This window comes from Centruroides vittatus, unplaced genomic scaffold (genome assembly GCF_030686945.1).
Source record: "Centruroides vittatus isolate TY-2023 unplaced genomic scaffold, ASM3068694v2 contig_874, whole genome shotgun sequence".
Classification (NCBI taxonomy): Eukaryota; Metazoa; Arthropoda; class Arachnida; order Scorpiones; family Buthidae; genus Centruroides; species Centruroides vittatus.
This window is the reverse complement of record NW_027122566.1, coordinates 898,742-914,680: the sequence shown is the minus strand read 5'-3', so window position 1 is coordinate 914,680 and position 15,939 is coordinate 898,742. Positions and strand designations below refer to the sequence as shown.

Genomic DNA, 15,939 nt, shown 5'->3' with positions numbered 1-15,939 from the left:
AAGCCTGGGCACATTAGAATTGAATAGAAACACATATATCACTCTACAGAAGGCCACTATATTGAATACATGTCATATTGTGAGAAAATTCCTGAATACAGACACACACTGATACACTTCTTTAATTTCTGTTTTGGTTACTATGCCTTGACTTTGGTCCGGCATAGTACTTAGCCACCGGTGTTAACCGAGTATATCTATCTTAACCCAACATAATAATATTAATTAATTTTAAAATAAAAGGACAATAAATACCAGTAATATGCAAGTAAATATATCTATTTATTTAACTTAGTAAAACATATATTAACTAATGTTAAATTTTATCACTAATAAATTCAGTTACCAATTTGTTACTTGTACCATTTTTCCACTGAACCCCACACAGGATGTATTTTTAATGGGTGTATTCATATCAAAGAATAATTAAAGTTAAATAGAAACTACTTAACGAGAGAAAACTTTGAGAAAATAAAAGTTTTTATTTTCTAAAATTTTTGTTACCTATTATGTATGTACAAAGTAGTGCTTGGTAGATGGCATTGTGAGACAGCAAAGTGTCATAACTCTATCTTCAAAACAGTACAAGTTGAGGATTTACTGTACCAAAAATCAAATATATAATAGATATTATGCTTTCAAGAAGTTAAATATCTATTTCCATTACTTTTCAATTTATTTACTGTATCAATGTTTGCAGTATTAATTAAACAAGGTGTAGTAGAAAGTGCACTTTAAACTCCAAATATCACATTAATGATAGATATTGCACAAAAAAATTCAATAGAAACAAATTAAAATATCTTATTTCAAATATATTTAAAACTCAGTAGTATTGCAAATATCTATAATTTTAAACATAAGAATAGAGAGATCTGTACAGTGGCGTGCAGTGACATTTGGTGATAGGGAAGCTGTGCCGGCCCTGGATAGAATTATTGGAAGTGTTATATGATATTTTGGTGTGTAGCATCCACAAGCTAAACCATGTAAGGTTGGTACTCTGTAAAGTGCATGCGCGAATGCGTATAATCTGGCTGCTTTACTTGATTCAAATATTTTTGCCATGGAAGCTATCCCGTATTTGACAATACAGCACTTTCATTGGGAATATGCATATACAAATTTATATTGAAATGTACAATGGCAATCTTATTGTCATTTTCACATATAGTATAGAAATTTGTAATAAGATAAATAATGCAGCTATAATAAAATATAATTTCAGTTAATTCAAAGTATGTTAAAATATGAAAATAATTGCACAATATGTATTTATATTTTAGAAAATACAGGGGAAGCAGCGCTTCCACAGTTTCTGTGGACAGCATGTCACTGGATCTGTATATATAGTCATTTCTGTTTACATTTATAATAATTAATTTTATGAAAGCCATAGATTGCACAATCAAACAAAATATAACAAAAAATATAAAATCTTATACTCTAAACTTTAAAAATTAATGTCAAATATATTAAATTTTTTATTCTTAGATTTTATATACAATAATGTTTTGGATAACACTTCATCAACGTATAGAAGAAAGCCGAAGGAATTCTGATCGAAGATTGTCCGAGAGTGTAGTGCTTGAACCATTTAATATATCATACAGTACATCTCAGCCAGGAGCACCAAGACCAGGTATTTAATATTTTAAAAGCTAAGAATTTTTAATTGATAACATGTTTTGTTTAATAAATAAATAAAATTTTACATTACAGAAGTGCAAAGGCAATTAAGTACAGTAACATCAATTATTACAGCTCCTAATCAATGCTTGCAATATTTGGGGGAAGTTATAAAAAAGTTTATGACCAAATTTTGGATTTGGATTGTTGCATGTATGCTCATGGTCATATCACTTGGAGGCTCAAGTGTTGTAATTTATAGAATAGTTTACATGTTCCTCTTCATCTTCTTCATATTAATATTCCAGGTATATTTTTATTTTAGATATAATTGTAGTGAATGTTTTTATCTTATTTCAGAAATAAAAGGGAATTGTTTGTTTATTTGTAACAGCATTGTATCTGTTTGAGACCTTTATACACACATTTGTGTTTGATTTTGTGATGTCATTGAATTTTGTCTTCTTTTTTTCTCAACTTTTTTGGAAAGTTTAACTTTAGTTTTATTTGTGCACTTTCCTATGAACCAATTCCATTGTATTTTATAGAAAAATTTAAGAAATCTCACAAATTTCTTTCAAAGGAGTATAATAATTCATTTTAGGAAAGGAATCTGTGACATCACTGCATAAAGACCAATCCACCATCAAAAAACACAAGACATTTAATTGTACATTCAGTTGCTTCCATTTTGGAAATAGTAAATTAATAAAACAATATAATCATTATTTAGATCATCTTTTTTTAATAATGTGCAACTGACTAAAATTGGCTGCAGTGTCATTACCATTTAATTGTTATCCCTTCATTCAAATACTGGTAATTTAATTTATTGTTTGTAACATAAAAACCTAATGACATATGAATGTTTTTAAAGCATTTAAAAATCTTATTAATATTATTTGCTATTTATTTTTGATTTTTTTTAAAAATGTAATTATTCTCTTCTGAAATCTACTTTATATTGCTGATTGTTCTACTAAGAATTACATTATTCATTGTGTAAGAGAAATTCTTTAACCTTTGAGAAAATTTCTGTAAAGTACAATAGAACAAATTCATACAAAGATGCATAAATAACACAAAATTTATTTTATTGAGAAAAGATTAAAAAAAAAAAAAAAAAAAGAAATTCATTGACACCACAACAGAAGCATGTATTCAGTGTCTACAGTTACAACTCACAAAAGCATGTATGTTTTCAAAAATGTTTATTGTTTTCGTAAAGTAATGTAAGGATTACTGGAAAGTTATGCAAGATATTGTTTTTTTTTCTAGTACAGTGGAACCTCACTTAACGAGCATCTCTCATAACGAGTAATTCACATAATGAGCAAAACAAATTGTAAAAAAAAAAATGACTTGCTTAATGAGCAACATTTTGCATAACGTGCAACAAGAAAAAGGGAAGTCCTGGATTGTGTGCTTGCTACATCAGTCTCTGTTTAGCACTCCTTCCACTAGTTTCTTAGTATCACTTGTGATCACACATTTTTCCAAACTTGTGTTCAGACATATTATATATAAACATCTACAACCATAACCTGTTATATAATAAACATGCCAAACGATATGTCAAATTCTTGGGCTATGTAAAGGCTATAATTAAATATCAGAAATTAAATAATTTGACTAGAGGTAGGCAGTTATGCTGCCATCTCATATTAAATTTAATGACTAAATTCCAAATTAAATTTCCTTCTTTTTGTTTGTTTTCTGCAAATTGAATTTGCATTCCAGGTTGGTTCATTCTGCAAGTAAGATTCTGGAACAAATTATGCTCATTAAGCAAGGTTCCACTGTATCTCTTTTACATTGTCGCTTTTAATATTGCTGTTTTATTTAAAATATTTATTATAAATGATTTTTTATGAACTAATTTTCTTAACTATCAACATATTTTTAATAGTTTTCATATCACATTTGGAGACGCATCATGTATGGATTTTGGCTCACTGTAATTGTCTATTCTATGATAGTCCTGATTTTAATTTATACCTACCAGTTTCAAAATGTTGAAAAGTACTGGATAGAATATTTACACGTGTCAAAAGAATTGTAAGTTGATCAAAATTAAAATGCATTTTATTAACATTTTAATATTTTTATAATATCAGTTCTGAACTATCAAATTTTGTTGTAAACTTTATTTAAACTTTCAAATATTTACAGTATGTTCATTTTCCAAAAATTACTGTAATTTCCTGTGAATCATCTATGGGGTATCTATGATTTAGAGTAAATTTGAAAGATGGTGCAAATTATCTGTCAGTTTTAAATTGCAATTATGATCTCACCAAATAGTGTTGCCACTAGACTGGTTTTCACCCAGATTTGCTGGTTTTTAAATTCATGGTTCGGATTAATTATTAATTTATCCAATTTTCATATAAATTGTGAAATTATGATGAAACAAAATAAATTTATAAAAATATTTGCAAGTATTTTATTTTAATGGTTAAAGACTTTAACTTCACACTCCCACCTAAACCCCATCTTATCCTAGACTAAGAGTGACAAAAAATGTACTTTTAAAATTCTAACTTGCAAATATCTCTGACAAATATTGGGTTTGTTCCAACACAAGTCCCTAACTGGTTTAAAATTGTCATGCACATTGTTCAGTTCTTTGCTGTAAAATGACACTGTGCAGGCATCATACGGTTTCAAATTCAAACCAGTCAGGGGCTTGTGTTGGAAGAAACCTATTGTCTGGGTCAGCAATTTTGAAAAGGTGGCAACACTTACACCAAAAGCTATTCCTTTGCCTAAACTTATTAAAAGTGTCTTCAGAAATCAAGGAAATATCTTTTATGTGACTCATATTCATCTCCATCATATTTTTCTGGGATTTATCAGTCATATATGCATGCCTTATCTGTAGCAGGAAGGAATTAGCAGAAAGCTGATAAATTTCCTTTAAATCCTTCCTTTCTGTATAAGACAATCTAAAAACAAGAAGTTAACTGTCAGTTTTATCATAAGTTAATTCTCTACAATGACTAACAGCTAATGACAATCAATGACAATCACAATGACAATCAAATGACAAATACAATGACAATCAACTCTTAGTATACTGGATGTCATAGTTTATGTGCAACCTTCTTAGCAAACTCAACACTATTGATATTAACTGCAAGTCTTCTTTTTTCCACTTATATTACATGGGTACCAGCAAGTCATTTCAGCCAAGAGCAATATTGGCCATCATGTCATATTCTAATTCCATGTAGATCTTCAAACATTAAATGTAATATAGATATTATCTACATTAAAATTTTTATTTATTTATTTTTTTGAGTTTATTTTAGCATTTATCATTATTATATATTTATAGTTTGTCTAATGAAAACTGAACTTTTCAGAATCATTTTAGATTAGTGGTTAATAATTCTTGTTAACAATTAAGACAAATGATTCAATAATTATAATAATGATAAACATTAAACTCTTGCTCTTTGTATTGCTATTAAGTGAATTTAAATGATTAAAATACTTATATACCATAGCTGTAAATATTCATAGCTTGACCTTGTAATGTTTCATTTTGTTTACAACAGCATTACTTTCTGCCACTTTCTTAACAAAACTGAAACCAAAGATGATATCATTATCATTTTAACTTGCTTCATTTTTAAACTGTACATTGAAGAAATTTATTTTATATTAATTAATGTTTGTATATAGTTTAAAATAACCAGAATTTAAGTCATTGAATTCAACAACAAGGATAAGCTGCAAAAATGGAAAACTAACTGAAAAAAAGTAAAACAGAAAAATGAAAAGAAAGCAAAATAAGAATTATCATGAATTATTTACTGTAATGGATCACATAGTTGATATTTCATTTATTTAAATTTTTATTTCCTCTCAACATTACTATTATGTGCACTCAACATAAGTACATTAGTTATAAATTAATACATTAATTTATAACTAAAGCTTGGATTTAGGCAGATATGAAACTACTAAAATAATTTTAAATAATTCTCATTCATTACAAATTCACTACAGTTTTTTTCCAGTCATCCACATGAACTTGTCATCAGAGGCATCAATATTTTAGTACTATTTCAAAAATTATTTTTGAGTTAAGGTAAGATTCTAGCTCTGAATAATAATGTCAACAATTAAGAAGCAAAATTGATTTTTCTAGAAATCAAAGTTCATTATACTTTACACAAGGAGCATTTTTACTCTATCTTAGACCAGCATTCTAAACAATAATTGAACGAATAACAAAATTTTACATGGTTTGACAGTTACAATTTATCAGGTCTTTATCATATAAGAAAGCTCATTTTTGGATAAACAGGCTTAATTTTTATTACTATTTTCAATATGCAGTCTAAACTGCATATTGAATATTATATGAAAATAGTATATTAATGCAGTTTAGACTGTCCAATCTTAAATGTTCCATTTTTTCATTTCACTCATTTTATTAATATAATTATATATAAAATGATTTACTAACTAATAAAATGAAAGAAATGGGAAAAAATAGAATGCCTTTAATCACCATCTACTCGCACCATATGCGCATGTCTGACCAGCTGCATCATGAAGCATTCAATTTCGGTTTAAAAATAACTCGTTCCATTATTCGATCTGCGTTCCTCGTTTTTTACCGTCTGAAGAAGAACTACCTAGTTCGAAAACGTTAACAGAAATTTTTTCGTTTTGCGTCTAACATTGGTAAAAGGTTCCCGAAAGTGTTGTAAAAATAGAATGTTTGAGATAATACATTCTAAACTACATGCAGGTAAAGAGAAACGTTTTTAATGCCAACTTCAGAGAAATGGGATATATGGCAGTGCAGGATATGCAATTTTTGTATTTTACTTTAGCTGTTTTCTGTGAGATGTACACTGCTGCAGATCATATGCAGGAAATTATGGTACCTTGAATTTCAGTTTTAATTTTTTTTAGTATTTAATCTTATAAAATATTTTATGGATGTTTGGAAGTTTGGTTAAATTGTTTCTTCACAAAATAGTTTTTAAACAAAATTTTTTATAAATTTTATTTTAAAAAATATTGTTTTATCATCATTATAATAAATTTTAAAATTTATTATTATATTTTCAGACAGTATGATATTGGATTGGAAAAATATGGTTCTGATCCATGGCCATTATTTCTTAAATTGCTCACTCCTACTTTCTTTCTAATCATCACTATTATACAACTTCATTATTTTCATAAAGAATTTCTTTTAATAAGTAATTTAGACTTCAGGTATGTTGCTTATATATTTTAATATTAATTAAATTTATTTTATATATTTATACTTAAAATCCTATACAGTTCTCTAATTTATAAATAATTAATGCATAAATAGAGAAATAAACATTAATATATTAGTTATTTAGTAATTTCTAATAATTAATAATTTGAAATATTAAAAATAAATAAAATGAAATGAATATTTTAAATCAAAAGTGTTTTGAAATAAAAATTGTGAATTGTAAAATGTTTAATAATAACAACTTCATTAAACAGGAAGATGTAAACTGTAAGAGTTTACATTAATAATAAATTAAGAATGGGTTATTTAGTTAAATTTAATATAATGAGTAATTATTCATAATATAAAATATAATTTTATATAAATTATGAATGATCTGATTCGGTTTTATTGTGTTGATGTTTGTGAAAAAGATTTCTATTTTATGTGGATTGAAATCAAATTTTGCATTTATGCTATTTATAAAAAAATAATCCCATTCATTTCAATATTTAATCAACACTTTCAGAATTATAAAAATTTCTAGAATTGTTCTATAGTTTGAGTTATGATATGACTTAAGCTAAATGCTATTCATTGTTAGTTTATAATTTAAAGATATATATAAAACCTTCTCATAGCATTAAATCAAAGAAGTAAGGAAAATTACATTTTTCAAATCCTGCCATTACATTTATAATAAATTACCAGTACATGTAAAAGCTCACAGTTGAAACAGTGGAGATTGCATCAACTTTCAGAAATCAAATATTCATTGCAACAGATGTTTCAAGATGCCCTCAACTGTCAGTTATTCAAGTAACAGTGACTTTTAAATTAAGTATTTTAAAAGTTGAGTCATGCATTACACCTTTATTGCTACAAAATGAAATTCCTTCAACAATTGATACCTAATAATAACAAAAGCAGAGTTGAGTTTGCTTTTCAAAATTGGATGATGATTACGGCTGGCTTAATACTTTCCTTTGGTCTGAAAAACTGCATTTTTAGTTTTATGGAACTGTTAATACCCATAATTGCATTATTTGGATATCTGAAAATTTGCATGTCTTTTTTGAGACAAAAAGTTGACAGTATGGTGTGGATTTATGTCACAATTTCTCAATTTCTTTGAAAAAAAAAGAGTAAAATGGATTGCTTAAAATGGTAAAAATTACAGACAAAGATATGCAAAATGATTGGACATATTACAAGAAACCTTTGTTAGTTCAAAATTCAAGGGATGAAATAATGGTGACTTTGAATTATCCTAAATTTACATATTTCTGTAAAATATGCCAAATGTTGTAACTGATGTAATGATGTAAAAAAACATAACTGATGTAAATAAGTATAGCAAACATCCCGAAACCCGACATGTACTACTAGAGTACCTCTAGTAGCAAATTATTTTGTATTAATTATTAAAATTAGCAGCGTTATAGGAGATTATTTAGGCAATCATTTGGTAACTGATGTAATTTACTAAGCAAATGGAATACATCTATGTATACAGAATGCTGTTTTCATTAATTAATAATAATATAAATAAACTGCAGGTAAACAGCACATGTCCAGTGAGAACCTCACAGGTTGTCAGATAGATTTTACAAAAAGTAAAGCAAAATTCCTCAAAATGTATCTCAAAGTGCAAGTATTCAAATTCAAATCTTTTAGACTCATATTTTTGAAGTAACCCAAAAAGAAGTCACCCAAATCTAGTAGCCTAGGACCATACAAATATCTTAATCTGCTTCTTGTAGCCCAAATTTGAAATCCCAAAACCCAGCCTTATTTTAAGATATAAGAGAAAAAGGGTATTCCATGGGTAAGGTGACACTAGAAAATGTGTTACTGTAAAAGCAAAGCCATGTTGTCCAGATTAGAGTTGTTCTTGGTTTATTGTTCTGTTGCAGTATGGAGGCTCTTTAATCTAAACCAGTGATTCTCAAACTTTTTCAATCCACCGCCCCCTTTGTCCATAAAGTTATACCTAATGCCCCCTAACTCATTTTCTCTTGTGTGAGAAAGAATCTCACACTTTGTGCCCTTACCGTACATTGTTCTCAACATCTGGAAACCATTAAATGCAATGTTTCCTCTTATCCGTTTAACAGAGGAAAGGGAACGGCTGTCAGTGACCCCAACTTTTGCCTTTGGTCACCGTTCAGTACCCTGCCTCCAGCGCTCCCCTAGATTTACTCACCGCCCATAAGGGGGCGTTATCGCCCACTTTGAGAAATGCTGATCTAAACAAATGAGCTAATATATGCATATTGTAGTTCAGACAGAATTTTCACTTCAAATTTTGAACTAACAAAATTCCTTAACATGTTCCCTCTATATTCCCAGCTGTGACAAATAGTACAGTTACAATAAGGATTTTGAAATATTTGAGTTCGAATTAACAAGGATTTCCTGTATATCATTTTCCAACTTAATGGAATTCACCTCATACTTATTGATTTGTAACAACATTCTAAGTGAAACATTTGGTAGAAATGTGGCAAAAAATGGCCTTACTGAAATGCAGATTGAAATCCTTATGGTGATTGTGAGGTCACAATTGAATTCAAAATTTAGTAACTCTAAATTATAAATCAAATATTTAATTTGAGTAATTAAAAAAAACAAAAAAGGATTACAAATTTTACTTCAACATTTCAATCTATATCAGAAAAATAACAATAAATATGACACTACTCAAAAAACTGGACATCATACTTCAAAATAAACACACACACACAATTCAAAAATATGCAGCAGGAAGTAACTTTAATAAATTAAAATAAATGTTTTTACAGTTTTAAATCATAATCTTCAGGTTCAGTTATAATAAAACATAAAAAGGAAGCTTTTTGAACAAAATTTTTGAATTCAAGAGAACCATTGTTCTATCGATTCAAAACAATTGTGTCATCAGTGATAACAATAAACTATATATAAGTGAAAAGAAAATAATAATGTGATTTTAACTGAAATAAATATTTTGTTTAATGGGAAATATTCTGTTGTTTATTTGATGATGTTTTTATCTCAGATTCATAATTGTTGACTGTTAAGACTTTTCATGACATTTTTAAGTCCTTGCTTTCACACTATGTATGCAAACTTTTGAAATCTATCAAATATTTTGTTTGATTTCTAAAATCCTAATACTTTCTAAGCATTAGATGAGGATACTTTGAAATTGTTGCACAAGTCATGGGCTTGTCATTGCTGGTCTAGGTCGTTAATTGATTTGAAGAATCCAATTAAAAGAGAACTTAATATTAATTTTTACCAATTAAAATATGCTGTTTATAATTTTATACCCTCCATTAGAGCTATTTTTTCAGAATGAATACATTGAACAAATATTTTGACTGTTAGGGACTTCACTCCAGATTAATTTTTGCTGATTTTTATTTGTCATCTGTAACTGGATACAAATTATTTTTAAACTTTTAAAAATTTTAAGTTATTTTATGATCACTCTGTATATTTGTTACTATATTTTTTCTTTCCTGTAAGTCTGGTGTTTAATAGCTTGTTTATTTATAAAAATAATCTATAGAAATCTTTTTCACTTTCTACAAATACTGTATTTATATTTTTTGTTAATTGGTGAATCATACAGAAAATCAAGCCTGAATTATATACATATATTAATAATATCTTACCTTAAATCTTACATTAATAATTAAAAGGTATAGCCTGATAATGAATTTGGCTTTAACATGGTTAATTGGGTCATTCCATAATTTGGACTAATAGTGGGTAATTAAGTTGTCATCTTGTATTAAATATAATAATTAGAATTAAATTAATTAATTTAAAATATTCTGGAAGATTAATCTGGAAGAGAACTTAAATGCTCAACTTTGTACTATGCAGATGCATTGCCAGTTACACTACCTGGATATCCATCCAATCTTTGCTTCTAAACCAATTAATTTTAAAAATATAATCATACAAATTACTCACCACACTGACTGGGGCAATTACCAAGTTATATCCTGATGATAAATCTGACTTTATTATTTAACTATTACTTTTTCATTTTTTTAATTATTAATGAAACATGTTTTTGGATCACTTTAATAGTCAAAAAACATGTTTCATTAATAAATTTTTAAACTTGCATTGTACTACAGTTGATTTTATTTTTAAAATCATAATTTAACAAATAAAATTAATGTATTAATAATAAAGTCATTTATTTGATTTATTATAATATTTAAGCTAAAATAAAATAATTAAATAATTAATAATAATTGGAAATTTTTTAGACCAGTTGAAAATGAAGACAATAAAACAGCAGAAATTGATAAATTAAATCCACAAGTAGGAGAAGATGAGGCAACATGTATCACAATACATCCTGATGATGTGACTATTGAATCTACTCCCAAAAGTGAAGTGCCAACTGTAGTTGCATCAGAACAGTCATCTCCTACAGTTAAAAAAGAAGTTACTTATTCCAATAGAAGAAAATCTATAATTGGAGAACCTTCAAAAGGCGGTGAATATTGAGTTATTTATTTTATTTTTTATATCCAAAAGAAATTTATTTTAAAAATTTTACATTTTCAGAACTTTCAAAAAGAATTGTTATTATGTTTAAGAAAATTTTAAAATTTGCATTATATATTTATGAACTTGCCTGGAGATTTTTAGAAATTCACATGATTAAAATAGTAATGTTTTCTGTTGTTTGCCTTTCTACATATGATGTAAGTATTTACATACAATGTGAAATTTTAATGAGAGAAAATATGTAGATTATAAATGTTTTAGAAAACATTTTTATATATTGTAATAATTACATAAGTTAAATTTCTATTTTTAGGTATGTGCTGTACATTTCATTTTTGTGGTCTTTGCTATTATTGCATTACCATTCAGATCTATACATACATTCGTATCTCATTGTTGTGCTGTGTGGGCAGCTGTATTATTTCTTTCTAAAATGATTTACCAGTTACAATCTATGAATTCAAGTGGATGGTATTCAAACTGTACAGTATGTAGATTTTGAAAACTAATAGTTTTAAAAATATTGTTGCTATTTTTTGCCTTAATTTTAGATTTCCTTTTCAAATATTAAACTTAATCTTGAAAATTTAATCATTTTTGAATAAAAATGGATTTAATTTTTCATTTTTTATATATGGCTTTTGGATGTTATCATGCAAAAAATGATGCTTGCTTTAGTTAAAATTACTAATAATTAAACAAATTGGATACAATTTAAAATCACAAATAAACACCTTATACTTCCAGCAAATTTTACATTTACTGTAAACATTTTTGATCTTAAAGATCTTCCTCAAGTCCTACATTAGAGAACCTATACTACAGACATTAAAAATATGTAATCGGAAGAAAAACAAATACAAAATTCAAAAAGTACAGAATATTAACTTAGAATAAACTTATACAAAAATTTTGAATATAGAATATTAAAAACATTAAAAATACATTTTATGAATATAGAAAATACTCCTGTAACCTATAAATATAATAAAATTAATCAATACTAAAGGTAAAACACAAGGTGTAGAAGTATAAATAAAAAGGCATAGATTTTTGTAAACTATAAAATACAATCCTGTTAAGTCAGAAAACTTTCTCATACAAAACTTTCCATGCACTAGGCACTAGAGATGCTTTCTGCATCTACAGCATTAATACAGTTGATTTTCCTAGAGCTCCGATTAGTTCATTTTATGAGTAGACTAGGAAAAGGCCTTTTCATCTATGACTTTTGCTTTATACACCTCCAGGTGTACAAGTAGTTTCCACCTTTTCAAAATTGCTGACCTTGGCAGGATAAGAAATTTATAAAAATTGTCAACACTGTCTCAAACAGGTTGTAACCATTTTTGAAATTCGTTTTGTGTCAGCCAATCTTTATTAAATTTACAAGTTTACTTCCTCTTTTTTAGGGCTTTCAAGTTTTTGAGTTGTCATTCAATAATTAAAATAGAAATTATAAACTTGTAAACTGAAACTGTCACATTCGCTTTACAATAGGTTTTTATTCTAACACAAGTCCCTAACTGGTTTGAATTTGAAACCATACAAGGCATGTAAAATATCATTTTACAGCCAAGAACTGAACAATGTGCATGCCAGTTTTAATTTAAAAACTGGCTTGTCTGGGTGAAAACTGGCCTGGTGGCAACATCATGTACAAGAGATTTACAGGATGCTACTTTGTTATGTCCTATCAACAACTATTTAACACTAAAAGGGCTAGATCTGTAAATCTCCGAGGAAAGCTAATTGTATTAACACTACAGATACAGACAACATAGTGCATGAATAGGTTTATGTGAGTTTCCAAAACCTTATAGGCTCTTCTCATCAAATTATTAGTCTTGCCCCTATACATTATACTTTCCTGCTAGCAATAGAGTCATGCAGGTCTCTATCTAACTCCTTTCAGGGGAAAATTCCCAAATTTCCACATATCATTCTGTAATTATAAAGAATGATAGGTTTGTGATAAAAAATAAAATAAAAAGCAGATCAATTTTAGATGCAAAATATCGCAATTTAAAAAAAAATCCTTACTAAACACTTAGAAGTGATCAGATCAACCATTTGGGAATTTTCCCACGAAAGGAGTTAGAGACCTGCATGACTCTATTGCTAGCAGGAAAGTATGATGTATAGGGGCAAGACTAATAATTTGATGAGAAGAGCATATATTTTAAATTAAATAAATTAAAAAATATGATTGTCAAAATGCTAGCCTGCAATTTTTAATGTCATAATAAATAATTACTCATTGATTTTTATATTCTGTATTTTAGTTATTGCTAATACTGTACAATGAAAGGTTTTTATGTTTGGATAACAAACACTTTGCATTTACATAATTTTTTCGTGTGCTAGTTGATTTCTGTTCTCTGAATTTTTGTAAGTGCTTTTCTGGACTTTTTATTTAAAAAAGGAACTGATAATATTTTGGACCCTAAAAAGAGTGAAATTTCAAAAACCGTGCTCACTATAGAAACCAAGAAAGAGATAATAGCCAATGTAGAGAGTAGGCAGATGTGTGATGTTGCTAGGCAGTATGGCTTGAACAGGTCCACAGTAGGCACAATATTAGCTAAGAAAGATATATCAAGAGACTTGAGCAACTAAAGGAGTAATGAAAATCACATCTGAGAAATAAAGAGCATTGAAGAGCTCATAATTGAACCTGACACCGATGTGATGACAGAAGAACTCCAAGAACTTTTAAATGAAGAACACCCAAGAAATTCAGTGAGATGTGTTTTCTTCTGAAAAACAAGAAGATACAAGAGGACCAATGCTGACGTCTGCTGTTAAAGATTTTTTGAAGTGCGAGGATGTCAGAATAATGCCATTTGGATGATCGTTGGATCATCCAAATGGCATCCAAACAAGAATGAGGTTAATAGGCTTGGGGATCTGTACAATTACAGTGTTATTAATTACTTCTGAAAAATTCTGAAGAAGAGAGAAAAGCAATCGACATTGGACAGATTCTTTAATGCCCCAGAAACAGAAAAAACATGACTAATAAAAATGCAAGACTGTGTATATATGTATTTTTATTATTACATATAAATAAACGTAGTAAGAAAGTATATATATTGTATTTTTTGGGGTCTCCAGAACAAATTAATCAAATTCCCATAAAAACCTATGATAAATTGATAATCAGTTAACGAACAATTCGGATAGCAAACAAAGTCTTGGAACGGATTATGTTCGTTAACCGATCACCCACTGTATTATGATTACAACTTTCTTAACTATTTAAATTAATACAATATAATAAATAAGTATTAATTGTTTCTTTGCTTTTTGAATGATTGATTCTATTAACCAATATTTTTTAGACATATTTTGTATGTTTGCAATTTTATTAAAATACATCAGTCTATTTCACTTTTAGCATTTATTCTCTTAGTTTAATTTATAGTTGTAAATAAGTTTAAAATTATAACTCTGTTTTATAACATTGTTGATTTTAATTTATGAAAAATAAATTCAAATTTTCAGAGTATGTCGAATGCATCCAGTGAATTTTCAAAAGCTAATCAGCCAATAGATAATATGCTGTGGATTGGATTTCAAAAAACAAATAACCTTTCAAATTATTGCAAGGTAATTTATTTATTTTTCAAATGTGATTTTTAGATTTAAATTTATTAAGTTGCTTACTGCATTATCAGATAAGTTAAATTACTGTATTTTAATTTTCAGGGATATATTGGATTACTTTTTGTTCTAACCTTTCAAGCAGTTGTGAAAATACGACAAAAAGTATCTAGGTATCAAAATGGAGAGTCTGAGCCAAAACCTGGTATTATGTTTCCAAAAATTAAAAGAGAGCATGCAGATTGTGGTGTTCTTGAGTGTATAAAGTTTATGTTTAATTATTTCTTTTACAAATTTGGAGTTGAGGTAAGAAAATTTTTGACATGTTTTTGACACATTATTTTGACAGTATAAATGTGGACAGTATAAATTTAAGATATGTGGACATTCGTAAATTTAATTTCTTATTTATAGATATTGTAGCAAACAACCAGGCAAAATTATCATTCATATCTCAATAACAAAGTTGTTATCATGACCATAAATGAAAATTATTGTTACAGATGTAATTTTTATAATTAACATACAAAATTGCTATAAAAGTAATAATATATATATAAATCCTTTTATTTTGAATTCAAGCTTGGAGCTGTCCATTCATCTCCTTTAGTTTCCATATCAAGAATGCTTACCTATTAAATTATACAAATACTTTTCATACATTTTCAGCACTCAATACTTCAAACAAATGTTTTCAGCCAAATTTAAAGATCTGCCTCAGGTTAGAAGCCATCCAAATATAAAGGAATTATGTTAAGTTCTAAAGTGGAATAATTCAAAGATTTCATGGCATTATTTAAAATTCTTACATTGTGATTTGGTATTTATAAATTTAAATTTAAAATAAAATTACTTTTTGATGATGATATAAAATAATGTAATAATGATAAAGCACATGGAAGCGGATGGTTAATGAAAAATTATTGTTTGTTATAATTATGCTTGCCAGAATT

The 15,939-nt window shown here is 27.5% G+C and overlaps 1 protein-coding gene across 3 annotated transcripts in view; it reads left to right on the top strand.

Moving 5' to 3' along the window:
- Window positions 1-15,939, top strand: part of LOC136982880 (piezo-type mechanosensitive ion channel component 2-like) — a 186,569-nt gene that overhangs the window by 74,463 nt on the left and 96,167 nt on the right. For all 3 annotated transcript variants that reach the window (XM_067279432.1, XM_067279431.1, XM_067279430.1), the window contains 9 exons: window positions 1,495-1,642; window positions 1,723-1,937; window positions 3,539-3,687; window positions 6,724-6,873; window positions 11,134-11,366; window positions 11,438-11,577; window positions 11,694-11,867; window positions 14,888-14,992; window positions 15,092-15,292. In XM_067279432.1, the coding sequence (XP_067135533.1) occupies window positions 1,495-1,642; window positions 1,723-1,937; window positions 3,539-3,687; window positions 6,724-6,873; window positions 11,134-11,366; window positions 11,438-11,577; window positions 11,694-11,867; window positions 14,888-14,992; window positions 15,092-15,292 (1,515 nt within the window). The remainder of the gene's footprint in view (window positions 1-1,494; window positions 1,643-1,722; window positions 1,938-3,538; window positions 3,688-6,723; window positions 6,874-11,133; window positions 11,367-11,437; window positions 11,578-11,693; window positions 11,868-14,887; window positions 14,993-15,091; window positions 15,293-15,939) is intronic.